This window comes from Esox lucius, chromosome 3 (genome assembly GCF_011004845.1).
Source record: "Esox lucius isolate fEsoLuc1 chromosome 3, fEsoLuc1.pri, whole genome shotgun sequence".
In the NCBI taxonomy this organism is placed as follows: domain Eukaryota; kingdom Metazoa; phylum Chordata; class Actinopteri; order Esociformes; family Esocidae; genus Esox; species Esox lucius.
Window position 1 is genome coordinate 19,066,347 of NC_047571.1, and position 25,325 is coordinate 19,091,671.

At 40.7% G+C, this 25,325-nt stretch overlaps 2 protein-coding genes across 4 annotated transcripts; one reads left to right on the plus strand and one right to left on the minus strand.

Annotated features, from left to right (window-relative positions):
• Window positions 1-379: 379 nt before the first annotated feature.
• On the minus strand, window positions 380-9,170 carry pex19 (peroxisomal biogenesis factor 19). Of its 2 annotated transcripts, none has more exons than XM_010889779.4 (8): window positions 9,150-9,170; window positions 7,101-7,198; window positions 4,802-4,964; window positions 4,604-4,689; window positions 4,320-4,493; window positions 3,836-4,009; window positions 3,692-3,736; window positions 380-2,881 (listed from the first exon to the last, which is right to left on the minus strand). In XM_010889779.4, the coding sequence occupies exons 3-8, from the start codon at window positions 4,911-4,913 to the stop codon at window positions 2,795-2,797; spliced, it is 678 nt and encodes a 225-aa protein (XP_010888081.1). In that variant the 5' UTR covers window positions 4,914-4,964; window positions 7,101-7,198; window positions 9,150-9,170; the 3' UTR covers window positions 380-2,794. The 2 variants fall into 2 exon arrangements, with proteins under 2 accessions (XP_010888081.1, XP_010888074.1); XM_010889772.4 differs by lacking the exon at window positions 9,150-9,170 and adding an exon at window positions 7,637-7,820.
• A 9,257-nt stretch (window positions 9,171-18,427) lies between these two features.
• Window positions 18,428-23,847, plus strand: si:dkeyp-66d1.7 (myeloid-associated differentiation marker homolog). 2 transcript variants are annotated; one of them, XM_034288629.1, is made up of 2 exons: window positions 18,428-18,623; window positions 21,723-23,847. In XM_034288629.1, the coding sequence occupies exon 2, from the start codon at window positions 21,835-21,837 to the stop codon at window positions 22,717-22,719; it is 885 nt and encodes a 294-aa protein (XP_034144520.1). In that variant the 5' UTR covers window positions 18,428-18,623; window positions 21,723-21,834; the 3' UTR covers window positions 22,720-23,847. The 2 variants fall into 2 exon arrangements, with proteins under 2 accessions (XP_034144520.1, XP_034144521.1); XM_034288630.1 differs by lacking the exon at window positions 18,428-18,623 and adding an exon at window positions 19,026-19,223.
• Window positions 23,848-25,325: the final 1,478 nt, after the last annotated feature.

Below are 25,325 nucleotides of genomic sequence, written 5' to 3' on the forward strand. Positions count from 1 at the left end.
ATATACTTAATATATCCTTTTTCTGTAATTTGGGACATGGTTAAATCTCCACAAATGTTTTCTTAGTAAAGGCAGCAATGTGAAGTTTATTGAAATGGTGTGTAGACCTTCAGTTGAGACTACACATTATTGAGCAGCTACCACTACTAGTCTGTTGTTGGCATCCCAATGAGATGTATTGAATTATGTGTTGTCAAACTTTATCATACATCCCACACAACCTAATTCATGTGACATCTTTAAACTGAATGAATTGAACATGCAACATTAAAAGGATGTGTAACACAAACCTATAAGCCTATGGACTACACAACAATACACACTTTATCCAACAGCCATGGTTTTCTCAGACCGAAACAAAAAGGAAATCGGAAATTAGTTGATTTGTTAATATCATTAACACCATAACTTTATTTCATAATATATATATGTTATTTACACAAAATATTCAGACTGATGATTGATTAATGGTAGTGGAAGGAGATATCTAATTGGGTCAAAAGGACAAGTCCTGGGAACATAGGCTATCAGCTCTGACAGTGCTACATGGGCTGTCCTTTTACTCTTGCAGAAACATACCATAGTTACTCTGCCTGAACATAGGCTACAATCTTCCTCCTTACAGCCATTACACGCAAATGGACAGAATTAGCTCAGTTTCTCTAATTTCACTGAGACTAATGTAGAAGCCCAGTTTCATTAAAGCAACTCACAGCAGGCTCAGGAGTCAGGAAGTACTATCCACCATCAAGGCAAGGCAACCATGTCTGACACTAACCCTGGCAGGCCTCAGCCAATTTGGACCACCCCAAACGAGGACTCTGAGCATTTTTGGTAAGCTGCGCACGCTCTTTGTATTGGCTGTTCCAAGTCCATCAAGTGATTCAAATGAACAGCCTACGTTTAAGGTGATGAGCTGATTGCTCTAAATACCACCTGCCAATAAGTATACCACCAAGACATTTCGGGATGTAAGGTAAGAAATAACACAGGTGTACTGAAGTAGCACCCAATTGGATACCATGATTAACTACAGGGATACTAGACTACTAGCCAATATTCACTCAATGCATACAGTGTTGGCATGTGAATTATACAAGGGATGTCACTCCATGTGTCCATAGCAAAGGCCACAGAGAAAAGTAATTTGCATATCACCTCAAAATCAACACTTCTCAGAAAATATTCACAATATTTTACTTATCTGTCCCTTTAGTTAAATTAAATAAATCAATGTTTTTTTTAAATCTATAACCATATCAGTGGTTATAATTGTGCAAAGCACATAACTAACCCAATTTCTCAAAACCCAATTTGCCACAAAACCCCTTTTTCCATTACAGACATAACTGTTTTGGTGGTGTCTGGATTTCTTTCATTATAGATGACCTAAACAGTATTGTCTAATGGTATCAAGCTCTTTAGGAAGGAATCAGACAAACTTTAACTCAAAAGTGTTAAGAGTGTTATCCAAAAACAGATGAATGGGGCCAAACACACGTCACTTAAAGTTAAAAATGGCCACAGGACTGGTTCTTCAGCTGTGGATTTATCGATCTAACAATGACATTTGAACCAACATTCTGAAAACTAAAGGTCAATTCTTGTGTATAAACTAGTAGCATATTAAGCAGAACTCTGATAAAAGTTCAGATAGAAATATGCAATGTAAAACAAACATGCATCTTTGACATCTACAATAAGGAATCTCATTACCTCTATTTGTGATATTTCTATCTGGAACGTTCAAAAACGCCCTGCCTGTGGTAAAACATAGTAGCTATTGGGAACAAATAACTCACCATCAACCAATGTAAAGACTGTAAAATTAGAACAATAATTAGAACTCCATTATTTTCTTAAAAAAAAGATTCCCGATCATTAGTTAGGAGACCATCAATAACAATCAACACGTTAAAGATGTATTCTGGGATCTTAGGCACATCAAAATTGAATTGGATTTTCTAACATACACGATGGGGTTTTTCTTTTTTTACGTCGTAACATTTTACAAAGTGGTTGATGAGTACACAATTGGTTGATGTAGTACACAAAAAACAGGGTCCAGTTTTGGCTCATGAGTATCACTTTCACAACTACTGGATGAAATCATAAGAAATCCAAGTGGCATATTTAAGAGTATTAATGAGAATGTTGCACATCTAAAATGAAGCAATCAGAAACCAAACTAAGCCCCGGGATATTAGCAATGCATTAGTGATGAGTGAAACTCCCCTGTGCGGAATTAACACCCTCAGTTAGGAATGCAGCACCATGATAGTGTAGCAAACCAACTAACTCAACACGCAGCCACTCACAACGGAGGAATCCTATTAAACCTGCCATAAAAACAGTGACCCTTCTCCGATTCAAGAAGAATGAGCAAGGCACCATTTCATCCAGTATGGCAGGCCAGCCAGTCCTAACCTGAGACCCAACCGTTGTCAGTCTAACAGCTGGTGTATTAAAGTAAAACGCTTTTGTTAATTTGTGGGTGAGAATGAAGGTACCAGAACAATGAAGGACCTGGAAGAGCTTATTTGACAAAACAAAATCAATTAATTCAAAATCTGTGATGTGACCAGTGAGTTACCGAAGGTAATGGTCACATTGTTTTGTTGTGCAACCCTTCACAATGTCTTCTATTAAGACACTGAAACATATGTAAGGAGTAGAGCAGTGCAAACAGTCTCATTCTGCTCCTTGTCCTTCTCCTGTGATTGATGCTTCTAGGTTGTCTGCCCCATGGCAAACAAGCCCTGGCCTGGGAATCCCTTAACTGGCTGCTCTGAGATCACATGATCAAGCACTGCTCTGCGGCTCCAGCCCCTGAGGCTCCAGGGAGATTCAGGGATTCCAGGTCAAAGTTGAGGCCTGGTGGCTGAGGATGTGGGGAGGACAGACAGGGTTATTTATTCAGGTAAATCACAATGAGATGGATGTTTGTCAGAACCACAGATGAAAGTTACAACTCAGATGAACTAACACCAATACAGTGCTGGAGGAAGTAAGTACAACCCCCCAGAAGTCTAATAGAGGATTTGCACAAATATATATTGGATTTCTTTATTTATTTCAACAATGAGTAAATGTATCCAATGTCAATGATAAAATAAATTATACTAATGTGCAGTGTCCTCATGTTTAACAAACAATTGACTAACAGTAATGTGCAATTCACTAACGCTTTGTACTTTCTGAATCACAGCTCTCATGTATTAAAATGTAAAAACTGATGATTAGGCATATGATGCAAGAATGAATATAAGTAATTCATTATTGAATGTTATGATAGACAAAGATTTATAGAAACAAAACACCCACAAAGCTTCTGCTCAAACACAAATGGTTTGGTGATTTTGGTAGGCTGGCAGCAGTGAGTGGGGATATCTGAAAGGATTCACACACTGTCCTTCAGCTCAGTGCTCCAACTAACAACTGGTTTGTTTCATGTGCACAGAGAAAAACAGATAATGCGTTAGGCCACATCAGGGAAGAAACATGTTTAGAATGATGTTTGAACCCATGGGACAAAATGTATCCAATTCAATTTTTATTTAATGTTAGACAACCCCCCCAAATATCTGTATGTGCAATTATAAAAACAAAGAAAAAAACATTCAGCAGGTACACTTACTTCCTCATAGCACTGTAGGCTGGTAGAAAAACAGAAAAAGACAAAGCAACATACCGATTCACCAGCCAGCTCTTTGGGTGGTTGTCCCAGATCTTGTAGCTGAAAATTAAGACAATAACTAAGTAAACATTAGTGCACAGCAAACCATCAGTATGAACGCCAACCAACAGTCTATGTAGTTAAGAAACCATTTCTCACCTGCTGCATGAGTTCCAGAATGCTCTCGAATCTACCCTCCACATCTCCTCCACCTCGCTCGCCCTCCTTCTCGAACTGGCTGCAGATCTCTCCCATGACCTTGTGTTGCCGTACGTAGCGCTGAAACTCATCTGGGGGGAGGGACTGGCGATTGCTGTTCAGCCATTCAGGATACTGCACAACAAGTGAGAGTCAGTTATGAGGTTGTAAATTTGTGTGAAAGACATTCAAATGGGAGATAACTATATATCTATTTCATAAGTGTTCAACATTCTGTTAAGGTATGCTGACCTAAATTTCTCTTTAGGTAATTTCATTTAGGTGTGTTGATACAGTTTTGGCTCACATTAACAAATTAAATATTATTAGTAAGCAATACTCTACTCTATATCTAACTCTTAGTTTTATTAAATTAATTCAGTTAGGCCAAGCACTGAAACAATTTAAGTGGGCCCAAACATAAGAACAGGAAAACCACATGAACCTTCTCAGTGATCTCTTTGAGAGATGGGTACAGCACTTCCTTGGAGAGAAGATTTTGCATGATGGACTGCATGATTGGAAGGATGTTTCCATCTTCCCCGCCCCCCTCCACACCCTCATCTAAACCCAGCCCTTCAAGAGTCTTTGCCAGGTCCTCTCCAGCCAATCCTGCACTCTGATTAATAATAAGAAGTATTATAATGTAGTTACAGTCATTGTACAGAACATTGTTCAAGGCGTATAATCAAACGTCCCAAAAAGTTTAAATATTAAGTCATGAATTACCTGCAAGTTGTCTGCATTTTTTGCCAATCCACTAAGGGTATCTTTGAGACAAGAAGTGAATTCTTGTTGGGAAGCTACGTCAGTACCTGTCAAAAATATTAGGATTATTTGGATGATTCTTATACCCCGGGCACCCCTCTACTACCGTCAATGAAGACAGACCGACCAAAACTGAATGTATATCATGTGGGTGCTTACCCACTTTCCCAGCTGCCTCTGACAATTTGTGAAAGTGTTGCAGCAGCTCAGGCTCTTCCTGTGCCAGTTCAGTCATGGCCTTCTCCCACTCCTCCCTCGCCTGAGAGGCCATCTCCCCTTCAAAAAGAGCCTCGAAGAACTGACTGTCCTCCAGTAGAGGGGGCTAAAAAGACGAGCATCCAAATGTACACACATTTGATTTACATTCAGAAATGTGGAGGACATGCTGAAAGATACCTTTTGTACCAAGATCAGAACACTAACAGGTACATCTTTCAGTGGTTCATGGAAAGATGAGATTAAGTTTAACCCTGTTTATTTAATTAAAAAAATAATTTAACCAGAAGCCTATTGAGAACCAGTTCTCATTTCCAATGACAATCCGGCCAAAGAATGGACTTGGTTTTTGACATGAGTGGCAGATGTGGGTCTGGAATGAGAGTGAATGGTCCAACCAAATATCAAGATGGTTTTAGGTATTGACACTTTCCAACTAGGATCCATTTAATTTGATAATGTTGAAGGGAGAGGCAGTTAGAGGGAGTTCCCAATAGAAGAGCAGTTTGTTTTACCGCAATTGAGGACTAGTAGGAAAACAAGGAAGGCATGTTATGTTACTGAAGCTATTTGGAGGGTGGGCAACACAAAGTTCCAATTAGAAAAAAAAATCTAATTTTGTCTCTCATAGTTGAAGTGTACATGTGATGAAAATTACAGGCCTCTCTCATCTTTTTGAGTGGGAGAACTTGCACAATTGGTGGCTGACTAAATACTTTTTTGCCCCACTGTACATTATACTTAATATTTTCTGCCCTCTTCTATTTGCACTTCTGATTAGATTCTAACTGCATTTCGTTGTACTGTACTTGCACTGTTCAATGACAAAGTGGAATCTAATCATCCCAGAGAGGATGGGTCTGAGCCGAGGGGTTCACCACTCTGTAAGGCTATGCAGGCAAATAGTGCAACAATTTAAGAATAATGTTTCTAAACAAAAAAAAGAGTTTGGGGATCTCATAATCTACAGAACAGAATTAACAGAATTAAAAAATTCAGAGAATCCAGAGAAATCTCTGTATACAAGGGACAAGGCCGTAAACCAATATTGGATGGCCGTGATCTTCGGGCCCTCCGCCGGCACAGCATTTAAACCAGACACGATTCTGTAGTGGACATCGCTGCATGGGCTCAGGAACACTTCTGAAACCACTGTCTGTGAACACAGTGTATCGCTGCATCCACAAATGCAAGTGTAAACTCTACCATGCAAAGAAGAAGCCAGACTTAAACAAGATCCAGAATCACTGCCACCTTCTTTGAGCCTGAGCTCATTAAAGATGGACTGTGACAAAATTCTGACAAATAGAAATTATTTTTGGGAATCATGGACGCCACGTCCTCCAGACTAAAGAGGAGAGGGACCATCTGGCTTCTTATGAGGGCACAGTTAAAAAGCTAGCATCTGTGTGTATTAGTGCACATGGCATGGGTGACTTGCACATCTGTGAAGGCACCATTAATGCTTAACAATATATACAGGTTTGGAGCAACATATGCTGCCATCCAGACAATGTCTTTTTCAGGGAAGGCCTTGCTCATTTCAGCAAGACAATGACAAACCACATTCTGCACACATTACAACAGCATGCTCCGTAGTAAAAGTGTCTGGATGCTAAACTGGCTTGCCTGCAGTCCAGACCTGTCACCTATTGAAAACATTGTGGCGCATTATGAAATGAAATATAAGACAATGGAGACCCTGAACAGTCAAGCAGCTGAAATCTTAAACCAACCAAGAATGGCAATACATTTCACTGTGAAAACTATAGCAAATGGTCTCTTCAGTTTCCAAATGCATACAGAGTATGATTAAAAGAAAAGGTGATGCAACACAGTGCAGAGAGCATTGACCCTGTCCCATCTTTTTTGAGATGTGTTGCTGGAATCCAATTCAAAATGGGCATGTATTTTTCCAAGAACAATAACATTTCTCAGTTTCAACATTTTATAATCGTGTCTACAATTTTCAATCAAATACAGGAATAAATTATTTGCACATCATGGCATTTTGTTTTTATTTGTATTTTACACAGAGTCCTTACTTATTCAAAAATGGGGTTGTACAATGTTCTCAAGGTATTTCTATGTAAATGTCGATCTTGCAAGAATGACTGGATTTGGCAAGAATGACTGCGGAACCCCAATGAATGCAGTGTAAAACGCTCTGAATATAAGTGTTTTCAATCTGAAAACCTTTCCAACATAATAGGAAAGTAGACAATGAAACTGATTTACTCACTTTCTGTTCACTACCCTTAGTTGATGGGGCAGTCGTGGCAGTATTAGGGACTGGGGCTGAAGGGGGCGAGTTTGTCTTGTCAAAGTCATCGAGTGCACCTTTAATAGAGGAAAGAGCATAGAAGGTGAACTACAGTGCCACATGTTGCACCATTTAATTAACATGGGCAAGTGGAAGCCTGGGCAGGTAGCTAGACGGTAAATTATTATAAGTAATAAGCTTTTCAACCCTCGGTGAAGTCACCATTTTATTTTTATCTGATGGGAGGTCAACTTAAACTACATGAACTATCACGATTAATTATTAGCCAACTAACAGTAAGAACGATAATTTAAAGGGTAGCTAATGCGTAACTATTGCTTCAAGTACTTGAAAATTCGGTAAATAATTTCTGGCTTTGCATTCAGTTTTCGACCTGACAGGCAGTATCAAGCAGTATTTCGCAAGCTAACAAGGTGCGTTGCTCCATATTTGACACGATTATTCGTATAAACCTGGCACTCAGGTTTAGAATAACACATCGCGTCAAATCTTACTTTCCAATAACTCGTCTAGTTCGGTGTCTTGTTCGGCCTCTTGTCCGGCAAAAGGCTCCGCTGACGCCATTTTCTCTATCCAAACAAATGTGACATGTAAACGCACTGAAATGACGTATGACAATAATCGTCGCCGTTTGGAGCGTCACTGTGATTTCACCAGATGGAGCGACACCGCATCATTCTCCATGGAAAGGTTGTTTAGCATGAATATGCAAAACTGTGATTCTTCAATAGAAATCCAACCAAGCCTTAAAATTACAATTCCGTTAATATATTTTTGTTTCTGTGTAAATGTACCCGAAAGGTATTCCGGCCACGAAGCCAGAACGAACAAAGCCAAAAACAAAACTGACATGGTTTTGTAAAGGTGAAGTTCTGTCTCGGTATAAACTGAATCCGTAATGGGCATTTCCATTAACTGTGTTCTAATGCGCTGTGTTGCACTACATTCACTTGGGTAAACCAGTCACACAGTTTTAGAGGTGATGCACAATTGCACATCTGGTTGTGTTGTTATACCTAGAAAGAGAAACGTGAATATCACCCGTAGTGACGTTGTTAGCTTTATAGGATGAACAACCTTAATCATTCACCATGGAGAGATTCTGATAGCAAGAGAAGAATGATTTACAGTCAAATTACAATTTCACCAATTCATGAAATATGGCAAACAATTATACTTATAGTGTTTTTAAAGATTGCAAAGGTGGGACCAAGTAACTGTTTTGAAGTTACAAGTCACAATTGGCTGCAACAATAAGACTTCTGATTTTCATGTTGCCTTCAAAATAAAGATCTGCAGGGTGTCTATAGTTTTAGTTAGTATTGTGTAGGCTACATTTTCAAAGATAAAATCTATGTGGGGGAAATTATGAGGAAAAATTTATATTTCAATAACACTTGACATAAGTAAAATAATTCTATGAGGTGGAGTAAACTGAGAAATGGTTAGAACCTAAGTTGATGTAAAGAACATTAATATAAAAAATCCTGTTCATATCTATAATTAACATCCCAAGCTTGACCTCAACAAGATAAGCTGCTTTACCTCTGTATGAAGGCCTGTATGCTGCTTCCTGTGCAACTTCCTGAAAATCACAGTCATTTCCTTTGTTTTGCTAAGATTCAAGAGCTTGTTGTCTAGGCACCACAAAACAATGGTCTGACTTGTTATTGGTTATTTGCTAGTGCTGTCACTAGCAAATTGGATGATGGAGTCGGTGTGGTGCTGAGCAACGCAATAATTAGGTGAGTGTGGAGTAGAGGACTGAGTATATGCCCCTGGGGGCCCCTAGATATAAGAGTCATTCAAGAAGTGCTATTGCCAGTAACTATAGTTCTTCCAGTCTCACCCCAAATTCTATTTTTGCAATACAATCATATCTATGAATCAATCCACACAAGGTCATTTGTTCATGCACACTGTCATTAAAATAGCCAAACTCGGCAGTGAAAACGACTATACTTCCTGAGGAGACTCAAGAAATGTGTCATGTCTGTAAAAACTCACCAACTTCTAAAGGTGCACCATTGAAAGCATCCTCTCAGGCTGTGTTACTGCCTCGTATGGCAGCTGCTCCGCTGCGGACTACAAGTCCCTCTAGAGGGTGTTAAAGTCTGCAGAGCACGTCCTCGGCTGCCATCTACCCTCCGTGCAAGGCATCTACCATACATGGTGCCTGAGGAAAGCACGGAACATGATCAAAGATCACAGCCACCCAGGCTATGGTCTGTTCACACTGCTCCCGTTTGGTTGACGCTACCAGAGCATCGGGGCATGCACTTCCAGACTCACAATCCCCCCCCCCCCCCCAGTCCATGAGGCTCCTCAACCAGTAGCACTAATCCATAATCATACTGATCATACACAAACGTTCCAAATGCTCTGATGTCCTTTTAGGTACATTTAATGGGCATTAGAATATTCCTATGCATGTACCATTCATAAGCATATTACACTCATATGTATCTATAGTATTCAATACTTCTACCATACTGTTAATACTCCCATCCTACTCTTTCAAAAATTGCTGCTAATTTACATTGTTATGTATATTATTGCCAAATTTGCCTATCTATAATTTCAATATCGCTAGCAATATTGTGGCTATATCTTGCTATATTTTTGCTGTGTATATATTTTTCTTCTTAATTCTCACTACATAGTTGTATTGTGCTATGCCACCATTCATAAGCTTATTACACTCATATGTATCTATAAAATTCATCAGAACTGGACCACGGAGCAATGGAAGAAGGTGGCCTGATCTGATTAATCATGTTTTCTTTTATATCAAATGGATGGCTGCGTGCGTGTGCGTCGCTTACCTGGAGAACACATGGCACCAGAATGTGCTATGGGAAAAAGGCAAGCCGGTGGAGGAGGTGTGATGATTTGGGCAATGTTCTGCTGGGAAACCTTGGGTCCTGCCATTCATGTGGATGTTACTTTGACATGTAAAACCTACCTAAGCAATGTTGCAGACCATGTGCACTCTTTCACGGCAACGGTATTCCCTGATGGCATTGGCCTCTTTCAGCAGGATAATGCGCCCTGCCACAAAGCAAAAATCTTTCAGGAATGGTTTGAGGAACACAACAACGAGTTCAAGGTGTTGACTTGGCCTCCAAAGTTACCAGATCTCAATCCAATCGAGCATCTGTGGGATGTGCTGGACAAACAGGTCTGATCCATGGAGGCCTCACCTCGCAACTTACAGGACTTAAAGGATGTGCTTTTAATGTGCAGATACTGCAGCACACATTCAGAGGTCTAGTGGAGTCCATGCCTCGACAGGTCAGGGCAGTTTTGACAGCAAAAAGGGGACCTATACAATATTAGGCAGAAAAGGAAGGTTTTGAGTGAGGAACAGAAGGGTTAAAATTAAGAGACCATTGCAAATTGAGACCACTGCCAATTAGAAATTAGACCATCTGTTCCTGCTCCTTCTTTGGAAAGGAAAGAAAAAGGTGCAGTGGTCTCTTAAACATTTTCCGGAGCTGTATATTCTTCTTATTAACTCTCACTACACTACATGTGTTGTACTGTGCATTTGACAAATATACCTTAAAACTTGCAGTACTATAGATTTATCCTGCAGTACTGTGGATGTATAATAGTAAGAATGTGTGGCCGGCAGAGGCGTTGCTAGGACCAAAATACATTCGGGGCTTAGTACAGGGTTTTGAATATGCATTAGAAAAATGTCAAGGTACATGATACCCGCCTATACATCACCGAGGTGAAATCAGTTTTATGTTCGAGAGTCAACTGACATTTACATTCGTTCCTCCGTTCAGGCTCCCTTTCACATTTAGGGGCAGAGGGAAAAGAGTAAACCAAGTAATTACCGAAATGTCAGAAGACGAATATAGTATCATCATGGACTCTTATCAACATCATTCCACATGCTAAATATTATACCACATTGGAAATCAAATGTGGTATAATAATATACCATAAAGTCAAACAGATCTTTATTGATTCATCACTACTCAATAAATCAATGGAAAAACATTTATTTCAGTATTTCTTCAATATAATTTTCAATGATTGTCATAGGAACTTCAAACCTGGTGTATATTATTCTACAAATAGCTGGCCTACTTGTTCAAGCTTTGTTTTTGTGGAATAACTATTTTTTGATTTATTAATAATCAATAAATCAATTGAAAACATTGTATTCTCTATATGTTCAATATCTTTTTCAATGAAAGTCATAGGAACTTCAAACCTGGTGTACATTATTCTACAAATAACAGAAATACTGAATTAACTGTGTTTCTATTGATTTATTGATTATTAATAACTCAATAAAGAGTTTCTCCACCTTACCAAATCTTAAACAAGTAGGCCCCCTTTTTTGAGAATAATATACACCAGGTCTGAAGTTTCTATGACTGTTATTAAAAAAGATATTGAAGAAATACTGCAATAAACGTTTTTCCATTGATTTATTGAGTTGTGATGAATCAGTAAAGATCTTTTTGACAATATGGTATAATATAACACCACATTTGATTTCCAATGTGGTATAATATTTAGCATGTGGAATGATGTTGATGAGAGTCCACAATCATACTATATTTGTCTTCTGACAGTTCGGCAACTACCTGGTTTACTCCTTTACCTCGGTCCCTAAATGTGGAAGGGAATCTGAACGGAGGAACGAATGATAATGTCTGTTGAATCTCAAATATAAAACTGATTTCACCTCGGTCTACAAATCTATATTGTGATAATGCGCATTAGGAATTATAGATTAATAGATCAAGGGCTATATTTGATTTTTTGGTCAATTTGAGATCCGGGGCTATTCATACAAGAACCGGGGCTATAGACCCAGGCCTAACGACAGTACCATAGACATAATAAATAGTAGACGCCGCATTGGCTGCTGGGCGCGAGAAATACGGCCGCCATCTTTGACCGGTCATACTTCTATTTGCGTAGCAGCAGAAGCAACAATGCCAGAGCACTGTGCAGCATACTCCTGCTCATATCGGCGGACCATCGAAAGCAGGGCTCGGGGGATTACTTTTCACAAGTAAGATTTAACTATACCGTATTATTGGTTGTATTTTTGACTAGAATATTACCAGAGAGTTGAGAAGGAGCAAGGATCTTTCATATTACTGTACTGAAATCGTATCCAGCTAGCTAGGCTATGTTTACTGCACCAGCCGGTGTTCACCCAGCGAACTGAGACTTGATAAGTCATATTCTATAACACTGACTTAGATTACAACTGACTCAAGAATGCTATTGTAGAAATAAAGCAAATATTACTGGTATAACATTGGCCAGCTAATTATATATTTATATAAATAAAAGACGATATTATCATTGTTGGGCAGTACTAGCTTAGCTAGTAACTTAGTATTTTGGTGGTAGCTTCACTATTTCCAGAATCAAGTAACTTTTCAGTAGTAGTAAGTCCTTTATTTACCAAGTAGCTTGGCCACACAAGCTACTTTTCTTGTCATGTGAAATTAGCACAACTTAAAGTAGCTTCCTATGTAATGAACTAGCCTACTGCTGTGTTTGTGTTACTTAGCTTGCTACATTTGACTGGGTGGTAGCTTTTGTGTAGTGAAGCTTTATTCATGACAGAGTAACTAATAGCTTAGCTCACTGCAATTTCCAAGTAACTTGCCCAACACTGTATTATTCACGTGTAATTCACCCTAACAAAAGTAAGTTACCATACCATACCATCATCTTCCGCTTATCCGGGGCCGGGTCGCGGGGGCAGCAGTCTAAGCAGGGATGCCCAGACTTCCCTCTCCCCAGACATTTCCTCCAGCTCTTCCGGGGGGACACCGAGGCGTTCCCAGGCCAGCCAGGAGACATAGTCCCTCCAGCGTGTCCTAGGTCTTCCCCGGGGTCTCCTCCCGGTGGGACGGGACCGGAACACCTTCCCAGGAAGGCGTTCCGGAGGCATCCGAAACAGATGCCCAAGCCACCTCAGCTGACCCCTCTCGATGTGGAGGAGCAGCGGCTCTACTCTGATCCGGTGCCTGTCGAGGATTGCCACCTCGACAGGCACCGGAGAACTTACGGCCACAGCTCCGAGCGGCCGCTTCGACAATGGCGGTGGAGAACATGGTCCACTCGGACTCAATATCTCCAGCCTCCCTCGGGATCCAGTCGAAGCTCTTCCGGAGGTGGGAGTTAAAGATCTCTCTGACAGGAGACTCTGCCAGACGTTCCCAGCAGACCCTTACAGTGCGCTTGGGCCTGCCGAGTCTGTCCAGCTTCCTCCCCCGCCATTGGATCCAACTCACAACCAGGTGGTGATCAGTTGACAGCTCCGCCCCTCTCTTCACCCGAGTGTCCAAGACATACGGCCGCAGGTCAGATGAAACGACAACAAAGTCGATCATCGACCTGCGGCCTAGGGTGTCCTGGTGCCATGTGCACTGATGGACACCCTTATGCTTGAACATGGTGTTAGTTATGGACAAACTGTGACTAGCACAGAAGTCCAAGAACTGAACACCGCTCAGGTTCAGATCAGGAGGGCCGTTCCTCCCAATCACGCCCCTCCAGGTGTCACTGTCGTTGCCCACGTGGGCGTTGAAGTCCCCCAGTAGAACGATGGAGTCCCCAGTCGGAGCACTTTCCAGCACCCCTCCCAGAGACTCCAAGAAGGTCGGGTACTCTGCACTGCCGTTCGGCCCGTAGGCACAAACAACAGTGAGAGACCTATCCCCGACCCGTAGGCGCAGGGAAACAACCCTCTCGTTCACCGGGGTAAACTCCAACACATGGCGGCAGAGCTGGGGAGCTATAAGCAAACCCACACCAGCCCGCCGCCTCTCACCATGGGCAACTCCAGATTGGTGAAGAGTCCATCCTCTCTCAAGGAGTGTGGTTCCAGAACCCAAGCCGTGCGTAGAGGTGATCCCGACTACCTCTAGTCGGAACCTCTCAACCTCACGCACGATCTCAGGCTCCTTCCCCGCCAGCGAGGTGATGTTTCACGTCCCTAGAGCTAGTTTCCGTGTCCAGGGATCGGGTTGTCTAGGCCCCCGCCTTCGACTGCCGCCCGATCCTCTCTGCACCGGCCCCTTATGGTCCCTCCTGTGGGTGGTGAGCCCACGGGAGGGCGGCCCCATGTTGATCGTTCGGGCTGGGCCCCATGGGGAAAGGCCCGGCCACCAGGCGCTCACGGACGAGCCCCAACCCCGGGCCTGGCTCCAGGGTGGGGCCCCTGGCTGCGCCATGCCGGGCGACGTCACAGGGCACAAGGGGCACTGTATATTTGCAATCTACACGCTGCACTGAATGTATTGTAGGAAATGTTCAGAAGACTCTATAGAGTGATTTAATGCAAAAACATCAAAAGGCGCTGTGTATTTGCAATTGTTGCTGGCATTTTACTCTGCCCATTCCATTGGCCACAATGCAAATGAATGGATATAGATTACATATAGACTCATACAGAAAAAACTATTCTACACGCCGCACTGAATGTATTGTAGGAAATGTCAAGGAGACTCTATAGAGTAAATATATGCAAAGAAATTAAGGGGCACTGTGCATTTGCAATTGTTGCTGGCATTTTACTCCGCCCATTCCATTGGCCACAATGTAACTCAATGGATATGAAATATATATTGCCCTATAAAACAAAACTATTCTATATGCTGCAGTGAATGTATTGTAAGAAATGTTCAGGAGAGTGGATAGAGTAATTATATGCAAGAAATCAAGGGGCACTGTGTATTTGCAATTGTTGCTGGCATTTTACTCCACCCATTCCATTGGCCACAATGGAATTCAATGGATATGAAATATATATTGCCCTAAAATAATTTTTACTATTCTATATGCTGCAGTGAATGTATTGTAAGAAATGTTCGGAAGACTCTATACAGTGATTAAATGCAAAAACATCAAGGGGCACTGTGTATTTGCAATTGTTGCTGGTGTTTTACTCTGTCCATACCATTGGCCACAATGTAACTTAATGGATATGAAATATATATTGCACTATAAATAACTAACTGTTCTATACACCGCAGTTAATGTAGTGTAGGAAATGTTCAGAAGACTCTATACAGTGATTAAATGCAAAAACATCAAGGGGCACTGTGTATTTGCAATTGTTGCTGGCATTTTACTCCGCCCATTCCATTGGCCACAATGCAAATGAATGGATATAGATTACATATTGACTCATACAGAAAAAACTATTCTACATGCCGCACTGAATGTATTGTAGGAAATGTCAAGGAGACTCTGTAGAGTAAATATATGCAAAGAAATTAAGGGGCACTGTGCATTTGCAATTGTTGCTGGCATTTTACTCCGCCCATTCCATTGGCCACAATGTAACTCAATGGATATGAAATATATATTGCCCTATAAAACAAAACTATTCTATATGCTGCAGTGAATGTATTGTAAGAAATGTTCAGGAGAGTGGATAGAGTAATTATATGCAAGAAATCAAGGGGCACTGTGTATTTGCAATTGTTGCTGGCATTTTACTCCACCCATTCCATTGGCCACAATGGAATTCAATGGATATGAAATATATATTGCCCTAAAATAATTTTTACTATTCTATATGCTGCAGTGAATGTATTGTAAGAAATGTTCGGAAGACTCTATACAGTGATTAAATGCAAAAACATCAAGGGGCACTGTGTATTTGCAATTGTTGCTGGTGTTTTACTCTGTCCATACCATTGGCCACAATGTAACTTAATGGATATGAAATATATATTGCACTATAAATAACTAACTGTTCTATACACCGCAGTTAATGTAGTGTAGGAAATGTTCAGAAGACTCTATACAGTGATTAAATGCAAAAACATCAAGGGGCACTGTGTATTTGCAATTGTTGCTGGCATTTTACTCCGCCCATTCCATTGGCCACAATGCAAATGAATGGATATAGATTACATATTGACTCATACAGAAAAAACTATTCTACATGCCGCACTGAATGTATTGTAGGAAATGTCAAGGAGACTCTGTAGAGTAAATATATGCAAAGAAATTAAGGGGCACTGTGCATTTGCAATTGTTGCTGGCATTTTACTCCGCCCATTCCATTGGCCACAATGTAACTCAATGGATATGAAATATATATTGCCCTATAAAACAAAACTATTCTATATGCTGCAGTGAATGTATTGTAAGAAATGTTCAGGAGAGTGGATAGAGTAATTATATGCAAGAAATCAAGGGGCACTGTGTATTTGCAATTGTTGCTGGCATTTTACTCCACCCATTCCATTGGCCACAATGTAATTCAATGGATATGAAATATATATTGCCCTAAAATAATTTTTACTATTCTATATGCTGCAGTGAATGTATTGTAAGAAATGTTCGGAAGACTCTATACAGTGATTAAATGCAAAAACATCAAGGGGCACTGTGTATTTGCAAATGTTGCTGGCATTTTACTCCGCCCATACCATTGGCCACAATGCAAATGAATGGATATAGATTACATATTGACTCATACAGAAAAAACTATTCTATACGCTGCAGTGAATGTATTGTAGGAAATGTCAAGGAGACTCTATAGAGTAAATATATGCAAAGAAATTAAGGGGCACTGTGTATTTGCAAATTGTTGCTGGTGTTTTACTCTGTCCATACCATTGGCCACCATGTAACTCAATTGATATGAAATATATATTGCCCTATAAAACAAAACTATTCTATATGCTGCAGTGAATGTATTGTAAGAAATGTTCAGGAGAGTGGATAGAGTAATTATATGCAAGAAATCAAGGGGCAATGTGTATTTGCAAATGTTGCTGGCATTTTACTCCGCCCATACCATTGGCCACAATGTAACTCAATGCATATGAAATTTATGTTGCCCTATAAAAACAAAAATGGTTCTGTACGCCACAGAATGTATTGTAGGAAATGTTCAGGAGACTCTATACAGTGATTATATGCAAAAACATCAAGGGGCACTGTGTATTTGCGTTCGTGACACATGATCTGTAACATATTTTGGATACACCATAGCTGGAGATTCTAAAATTGGAACTGCAGCCATAAGATTTGAAGACACTGAATGTGTCTTTCCAGTAACCAACATAAACTACATGATGATTGAGAAACAAAATCATTACAAATCGAGTTCAGATGCATCCTATGTCCTTTGATCATCATTGAGATGTCTCTAGGACTTGATTGGTCTTCATATGTGACACATTTTATGGATTGGAAATTATTTAGAAAGGCATGCACCAGTCTATATATAAGGTCCCTCACTTCACAGTGCATGTCAGAGCAAAAACCAAGACATGAACATTCTCTGGTCTGATGAGACCATACGCACTATTTCTAGCAAAAACAAGGTACCACTGGTATGGTGGTGGGAGCATCATGTTATGGCAAAGCTTCTCAGTGAAACGGACTGGGAGACTAGTCAGGTCACAAGTTGAGGGAACAATGAATGTAGCACAATATATAAAGGTCCTTGAAGAAAACCTGATCCAAAGCACACAGGACCTCAGACTGGGGCGAAGATTAAACTTTCAGCTTGACAACCACCTGAACTACATTGACAAAACAACGCTACAGTGGCTTTGGAACAAGTCTGTGAATGTCTTTGTGTGGCCCAGCCAAAGCCTGGAGTTGAACACCACTGAATAACTGTGGGGTGACCGAAAAAATCAGAGGATATGGAGGATCTTCAAGGAAGAATGGGAGAAGCTGCCCAAATCCAGGCGTGCAAAGTTGGTGCAGGCATAACCAAGAATACTTGAAGTTGTGATTTCTTACTTACATACTTATATTTGTGGCAAATAATCAATTAAAAATGCATTCTATTACACAACGAAATGTGGATAAAGTGAAGGGGTCTTAATACTTTAAATATGACTAGTGTTTTTCTTTTTCAACCCTGTTGTACAATTAAATGAACACTACGGAATAAATACTATATACTATTCTGTAAACGATACACTCCTGACATGCATGATTAAGATTTCCTATATTCACTTGTAAGTGGAGGGATGTTGTGTGTGTGTGTGTGTGTGTCTGTGTGTGTGTTAACAGCTTTTATAGCCTATTAACAGTTTATTCGTGCAACTGCAGATGTCTTCCGTCTCGGAATCCGGTCAGGAAACTTGTGTTTCTGAGTTACCACACTTTATCACATTAGGTTTGTAAATAAATATTGGTTTCCATGGGAACGGTTTCTGTTTCTTAGCAACACACACAAATAATTTAAAGAAAAAAAACAAATATCAGTTCGCCTTAAAAAAAAACGAGCTTACGCTTAAGTGGAGGGAAGGGATGACGCTAAGAAAAATACGTGGTAACAGCCTTGGAGACATTCTATACCTAATTTGGTTTGCAATGGGCGTGGTGCTTGTTGGAGGGGATTTTCCTACTATGACTATAGTAAGAAAGTCCTGTGAGATACCCTTGCAAACTCACATTCGGTTGGAGATCCTGAGAGACAACGAAGGATATTGCAACCACATCAGAAAGGTAAAACATTTTGGTTATAGCCCTCGGTATTTGAGATAGGCCTGCGCCATACACTGCGTGAAAGTTTGTTTTTAAACATGCTGACTAAAACATTTGTACACAAGTTAAAATGTCGCCTACTTGCATGACTTTTACTAAACCCATTAAAAAAAACACGATTTTCAGTCAGCTTAATCGATATAGACTACTCTGGTATTGAAACATAATTATGGTTAATAGCCAATAGGTATTGAGGACACCACAGGATGTTCAACAAAATAACTAAGGATTGTTGAAAATATCTTCGCAATTTGCTATATGCCTGAGTAGTGGATGCTCGTTTTTTTTGTAACACATCAAAATTCCAGGGCGTGGCACGTATAAGCGTCACACCCACCTCTGACTGGTTGTCAATGAGCAACTATAGCCGAAGGATAATAATGTTAAGAAAACTTTCAGAACATCGGGTTAACCGATTATGACTAACTGTTTTGTATGTGCAAACTCCAGTGTCTTCTGATTTTCATTTTTTTTTTAATTGTATATCACACGTAACTCGTAAAGCCCGGTGCTTGCAACAGGGTTGTGGGTTTATTTCCCACGGGATGCCAGCATGAAAAGGTAAGTATTCACTGCTGAAGTAACTCTGGAAAAGAGCGTCTGATAAATGGGAACTGTATTGATCAGAACATCTAACATTATTTTCGCCTTCATTATAGCAATCGACCAGCTCAACTATTATGGAGAATGATGAAACTAAATGTGAAACTTTTGTTTCTGTATATTTTCTTCTTTTGTGCTCTTTCTTTCCTCCAGCTCTCTGCATTTCTCTCCCCCACCCTCCATCTATATCATGAGCAGACACTCTGTCTAGTGTCTAACCCTATCTGCAAGGGAGCCCATGGTTCAATAACTGGATTAAGGGTGAAATTGAGTTAACCATGTTGTGTCATGACAACGCTCGTGACCACTGCTTCAGACAAGTGTGTATGGTATCTGTGTAACTGTGCACAGTAGCCTTTAAGTTCCTGTAATATCCCTTTCCCATTTCCAAGCTGTGTATGAGCCTATTTTAAGCACATCTGTAAAGGAAAGTGATAACAAAGTGTTTTCCAGTCCACCACTAAATGGTGGCTTTCCATGCAAAGGCTCTATAGACTTAAAAAGAAAAACCCTGACATGATTCCATAAGTAGTCTACCAAGTATGGCCAGGAGGGCATGGAATTTTTCCATTACTGCCTACCATATTTATTTTAAGCGGTTTACATGATTGGTGTTTCTCTTTTAGAGGGAATGAAAGAGTGAGAGAGGGACAGAGGGAAAGGGTAAAAAAGAGAAAGTGAGGAAAGAGGCAAAGGGACTTGGCACCTTTGATACAGTTTGTAGTTCAGCAGTCTGCACTTCTGGAATAAATCAGCAAGTTGGAAAATCTTACAAGAGGGTGTGTAAGCAGGAGAGAAGGGGGGGATGAGGGAGAGAAGGGGGGATGAGGGAGAGAAGGGGGATGAGGGAGAGAAGGGGGGGATGAAGGAGGGGCAAAGAGAGAGGTGACTCACTGCTTTGCTATTCCTTTACATCATTGTGTATAAAATGTGTCCTTCTGAGGTTAAAGCACACAACTTTTTCCACTTTACTCCATCTCGACTAGCCTCTACTGCCTTACTGCTCTAGTCACTGTCACTAAGTTCATCCATCAATTACAAATGTTCTTCACCCATCTGTTTCCTCTATGTCCGACTTTCTCCCTCTCTTCACATCCCTTCCCCCTGCTCTTTCTTTGCCCTGCTGTTGGAACAACTCATTTGGTAATGTCAACAAGTGTGTCTGTTCTGTTTATATCAGTCCCTCGGCTCTCTGTAAACTGGGAATGTGGACTCTTCAACACCTGCGGAGGGGAGTGGGAGGGAGCAGCAGTTACTCATCCCTGAGTGTCTCTGGATAATGAGACTGTTAGTAGATGAGGCCCCGTGGTCTGCTGATGACAGACCGGCTGTGAGGTTGGGCCCAGGTCTCTCTAGGCACCAGTGACTGTCTGATGCAAGCAGGGGGTGGCGGCTGATAAAATAATGAAGCAATGTCCTGTTATACTGACTCAGAACGGCAATCTCTAAGCTGATTAAGCCTTCTCAAGGAGCATAAATCAGAAAAGAAGGAACTAACAAAATACAGAACGACTTCCCACTGCGCTGACTGTCTACAGTTGCTTCTACTGCTGATTCTTTTCCCACCACAGCCATGAAAATGCATAAAATGCAGCACATTTTAATGGTCATACACTTGAATAGGGTAACTTTGCTGTGTTACTAGCTTTCAACCATTATTTTGAGCTAGGAACACCATGAAAAAAATAGTAAAAAGTATTTGGGTTCCTCGCTGTCCTTGAACCGGTTAAGCTACCAACACCAAACAACTTTTAAACGTGCAGACTGATGCTACTGTGTTGTTGAAACACTGCAGATAACATTGAAACGAAGGTCTTTATTCACATTGTCCTAGGTACGTCAATGTGGGACTTCAAAACACCCTGGGCTGGACAAAAACATCTATGTATTTTTTTAACTGGTTTTAGCCGACAGCTACATGGGGCCCCTGGATGTCTCTAATGCTGACTGACTCAAGGGATGGCTTCAACAGAGCTTTTTGTTACAATTCCTACTTACTTTACTTTTAGGTGTTTTTATACTTTTATTTGACATGAAGTTTGGTGAGAGAGTTTTTGCTGACTGAAGTGGGCCAGATTCAGTCCCATGCTGCAGCAGTACAAGGCGGTGTCTTAGACCACTCCAGGCCACAATCCATTCATAAACTATCCCCATTCATTTTAATGGCTGAGTCCAGTCTTCAATATTCTGAACTGAAATTTTTTTTTGAGAACATGACAAAAAAATAAACTCTAGCCTACTATGCTAGTCAGGGGATTATGAAATCCTAGGACCTGGGGATGGTACATTGTTATAGGCTCAAAAGCCTCCCTACCAAGTCTCCAGACCCCCCTAAGATCATTATAATTGGTCACTAAATAAATCAATAGTACCCAGCCTTCGAAAACCGTTTCAATGTATCCTGCCAATTTGTTCTTTGTTTTTGACGGACATGCTTTATTCTGTATTTCTTTATAGATTCACCAAGAGTAGAAGGCCTAGGCCGCAGAAACATCTACATCTTCAGGCTGCTCCGCGTTTCGCTCCAGTTCAACCCACCCCAGTAGTCTAGTATCATCCACATCCCATCATGCCCATAGTGGTGGTGCACTCCAACCCCCTGTTCTGGGTGCGTTTATTTGCCATGGTTTTCTCCTGCGTGGCCTTTGCTGTAACCGTCCATGGGGCCAACGTCGGACATGGCACTGGGGATTGGTGTGTGTTCTGCTGGGCCTTCAGCTTTGCTGGGACCCTGCTTGTGCTGCTGGTGGAGCTGTTCGGCCTGCAGACCCGTGCCCCCGTCTCCTGGAAGAACTTCCCCATCACCTTTGCCTGCTACGCCTCCCTGCTCTGTCTCTCTGCCTCAATCATGTTCCCCCTGTTCTTCGTCAAGGGATCAGACAAGAACCAGAGTAGCCACGACTACCGCATCGTGGCCACTGTGTTCTCCTGTCTGGCCACCATCGCTTACATTAGCGAGGTTAGCATCAGCAAAGCCCGGCCCGGCGAGGTAGCCGGTTACATGGCCACCGCCCCGGGACTGCTGAAGGTGTGTGAGACCTTCGTGGCGTGCGTCATCTTCGTCTTCATCACCAACCCGGATTCGTACCAGTCCCACGCTGCACTGAAGTGGTGTCTAGCCGTCTACTGCATCTGTTTCATCCTGTCGGCAGCCATCATCGTGCTGTGTATCTGCGAGTGCACCGGATGCCTGCCGTTCCCGTTTCCCCGCTTCCTGTCTGGGTACGCCCTCCTGGCTGTCATCATGTACCTTTCCGCCACCATCATCTGGCCCATTTTCAAGTTTGACAGTAAGCACGGAGGCACCAGCAGCAGGCCCAGCATCTGTAGAAGTTATTTTGGACTGTGCCCCTGGGACAAGGTGATGGCCGTGGCTGTGCTCACTGCTGTCAACTTTGTGCTCTACCTGGCGGACCTGATATACTCTGCCCGACTGGTGTTCATTACTGTGTGAGATACGAAGGGGAAAGATTGAGTAAGGAGGTTGGGGATTTGAGGACGATGGACAGAGAGGTTGAGGTCTAGGAGGAGGAATGAACAGGTATAGAAAGAGGGAGAAGCCAAAGTAAATTGCTTATTGTATTTTGCACCATTTATTAATCAGTGTTCAGCCAAAAGTCACTCCCTAAAAGAGACTTTAAATTGAAGAGATTGGTATCTCATACTAAGTAAATAAATCCTTATGTAATTATGGTTTTATGGACCCATATTTTTTTAAACTGAAGCTCTGATTTTCTGATACAAATTCTAAGACAGTATTACATAGACATGATATATCTTCGGAGTATGTTGGCATGAATATAGGTCATGTAAAGTTTTACAACTTTGAATGGTCATTGTATAAAAATGGCTTTTTGGATGTCACGCAGGATGTATGTAGATTTCAGTTTACTTAGCAACTCTCACCTTCCAAGTTTGGTTAGATATGAATTATGATATGAAGGAATACAAATTATTTTACAAAACCCCTTGGTGTTTCCAATAATAGGTGTAATCTGTTCCAATGGTTTTAAGACTTGAAGTAGAGTTTTTATTTTCATATTCTTTACTGTATTCTTAGCCTAGCTTTTTGCCAATTTTATATCATTGTTTTATTAATTTCATAATTAGTTTTTTCATATTCTACCAACATGTCAGGATTATATTGTATGATGATAGATTTAAGTTTATGAACACTTACTGTTTAACAGTTTTCTATAACCTGTTCTCCATAGGCTATGGGCTCTCAAATAAAAAAACATCAGAATAAAAGGTCCAAGATGTAAAATGTTATACCTAACGTGACCCATCGATGTGTACTACTGTAACAGTTTTTGTGGATATTAATGTCCACTGTCATCAAGAGGCAGATTGATCTTCTCTTTATGTCCTGCTTTTACTGATACATGTCCTTTGTTTATTTTTATTCCACTGCCCCGGTTGAAACTGCGCTGGTTGAGACTGTCTGTTGAGACTGCCAGTTGAGATTGTGCCGGTTGAGACTCTGTTGAGACTGTGCCTACAATGTCAGTGTTTTATAATATATATATATATATATATATATATAATCCATTGTTGAATAAAAGCCACGTGATAAATTGTATCCTCTGTGTGAGAAACCATTTCCTAGTGCTTGTGTTTTTGTCATTATAAAACAAAATCATTAACACCAATATGATTTATCAGGCTGTCTATCAATCTCCCTCCAAATCTCTGTCAAACATGCACATTCACCCATACACACACCTACTTGTTTCTTTTTCTTTTCTTGTGGGGACCAGAAAAATGATTGCATATTTTCTGTTACCCCTAAACCTAATACCCCAAACCTTACCCTAACATTAACCTAACCTTAATCTCAATAACCAAACATTTAACCCAGAATGTACCCTTAAAAACTATAAACAAACAAATTTATTAGCAAAACCCCAGTTGTGTCCGGACATCTGGTCCCCACATTTATAGTAAAACCAGGATTTCTCACACACACACACACACACACACCTGTATGGTTTTCTATCCTTGGGGGGACCAGAAACCCAATAATCCATGTTCCCTATTACCCTAACCCTAGCCTTAACCTAAATAAGCTAGCCTTTATGCCTTAAATTAGTCTAGCTCCAAAGTTTAACCTTAACCCTATACTTCATTTGTAATGCCTAAGCCTAAAACCTAATACTGAATTTTAACTCATTTTTAATTTTGAAGCCACCATGCAGCTGCTGGAGAGAATCTGCTCTCATCTTGACAGGATTTTGGAGATCTACTGTTTTACGGATTCACAGTGTCTGGTGTGTGTGATGGATGAACAGCTGCAGAAGAAGGCAGCAAGAAACAGATAACAGAAAACAACAATCTCTTGCCATTTAACCTCAGTTCATAAAACGTGAACGTATATAGCAATTTGTTATGTGTTATGTTATGTGTTATGTGTTACAATGCATATTGTCATTGCTCAGAATACTTTCCCCATATCCATTATTCCAATACGTATGCTAATACTTATGCCATATGATGACGCAAAAGGGGCACAAAGATTGTGGAATTTTTTGTTCTGTTGTATAGGATTTTTCTGGCACTTTCTATACTTAGACAAAAAGGTCCAGAAATAATTGGACACTGACACAATTTTTTTTTATTTTGTTACAGTTAGATAATGAATATGGGCTTAAAGTGCAGTCTCCCAGCTTTCATTTGAAGGTATTCACATACAAGTTGGAGAATGGATTTAACAATTACATCTCTTTAATATATAGTCCCCTCTTTTTCAAGGGACCTAAAGTTATTGGACACTTGACTCAAAAGCTGTTTCATGGATAGGTGTGGAATATTCCTTCGTTATTTTATCATCGATTAAGCAGGTAAAGGTTCTGGAGTTGATTCCAGGTGTGGCATTCACATTTGGAAGCTGTTGCTGTGAACCCACAACATAGAGTTAAAGGAGCTCTCAATGCAAGTGAAACAGGCCATCCTTAAACTGTAAAAGAAAATCCATCAGAGAGATAGCAGGAACATTAGGAGTTGCCAAATCAACAGTTTAGTGCATTCTGAGAAAAAAGAACGCACTGGTGAGGTCTGCAA

Coding starts and splice junctions, on each gene's coding strand:
- pex19 (XM_010889772.4), bottom strand. CDS start 7,706: ATGGCGTCAGCGGAGCCTTTTGCCGGACAAGAGGCCGAACAAGACACC. Junction 7,199..7,636: donor ACTAGACGAGTTATTGGAAA/GTAAGATTTGAC, acceptor CCTCTATTAAAG/GTGCACTCGATGACTTTGAC. Junction 4,965..7,100: donor CTAAGGGTAGTGAACAGAAA/GTGAGTAAATCA, acceptor TCGTCTTTTTAG/CCCCCTCTACTGGAGGACAG.
- si:dkeyp-66d1.7 (XM_034288629.1), top strand. CDS start 21,835: ATGCCCATAGTGGTGGTGCACTCCAACCCCCTGTTCTGGGTGCGTTTA.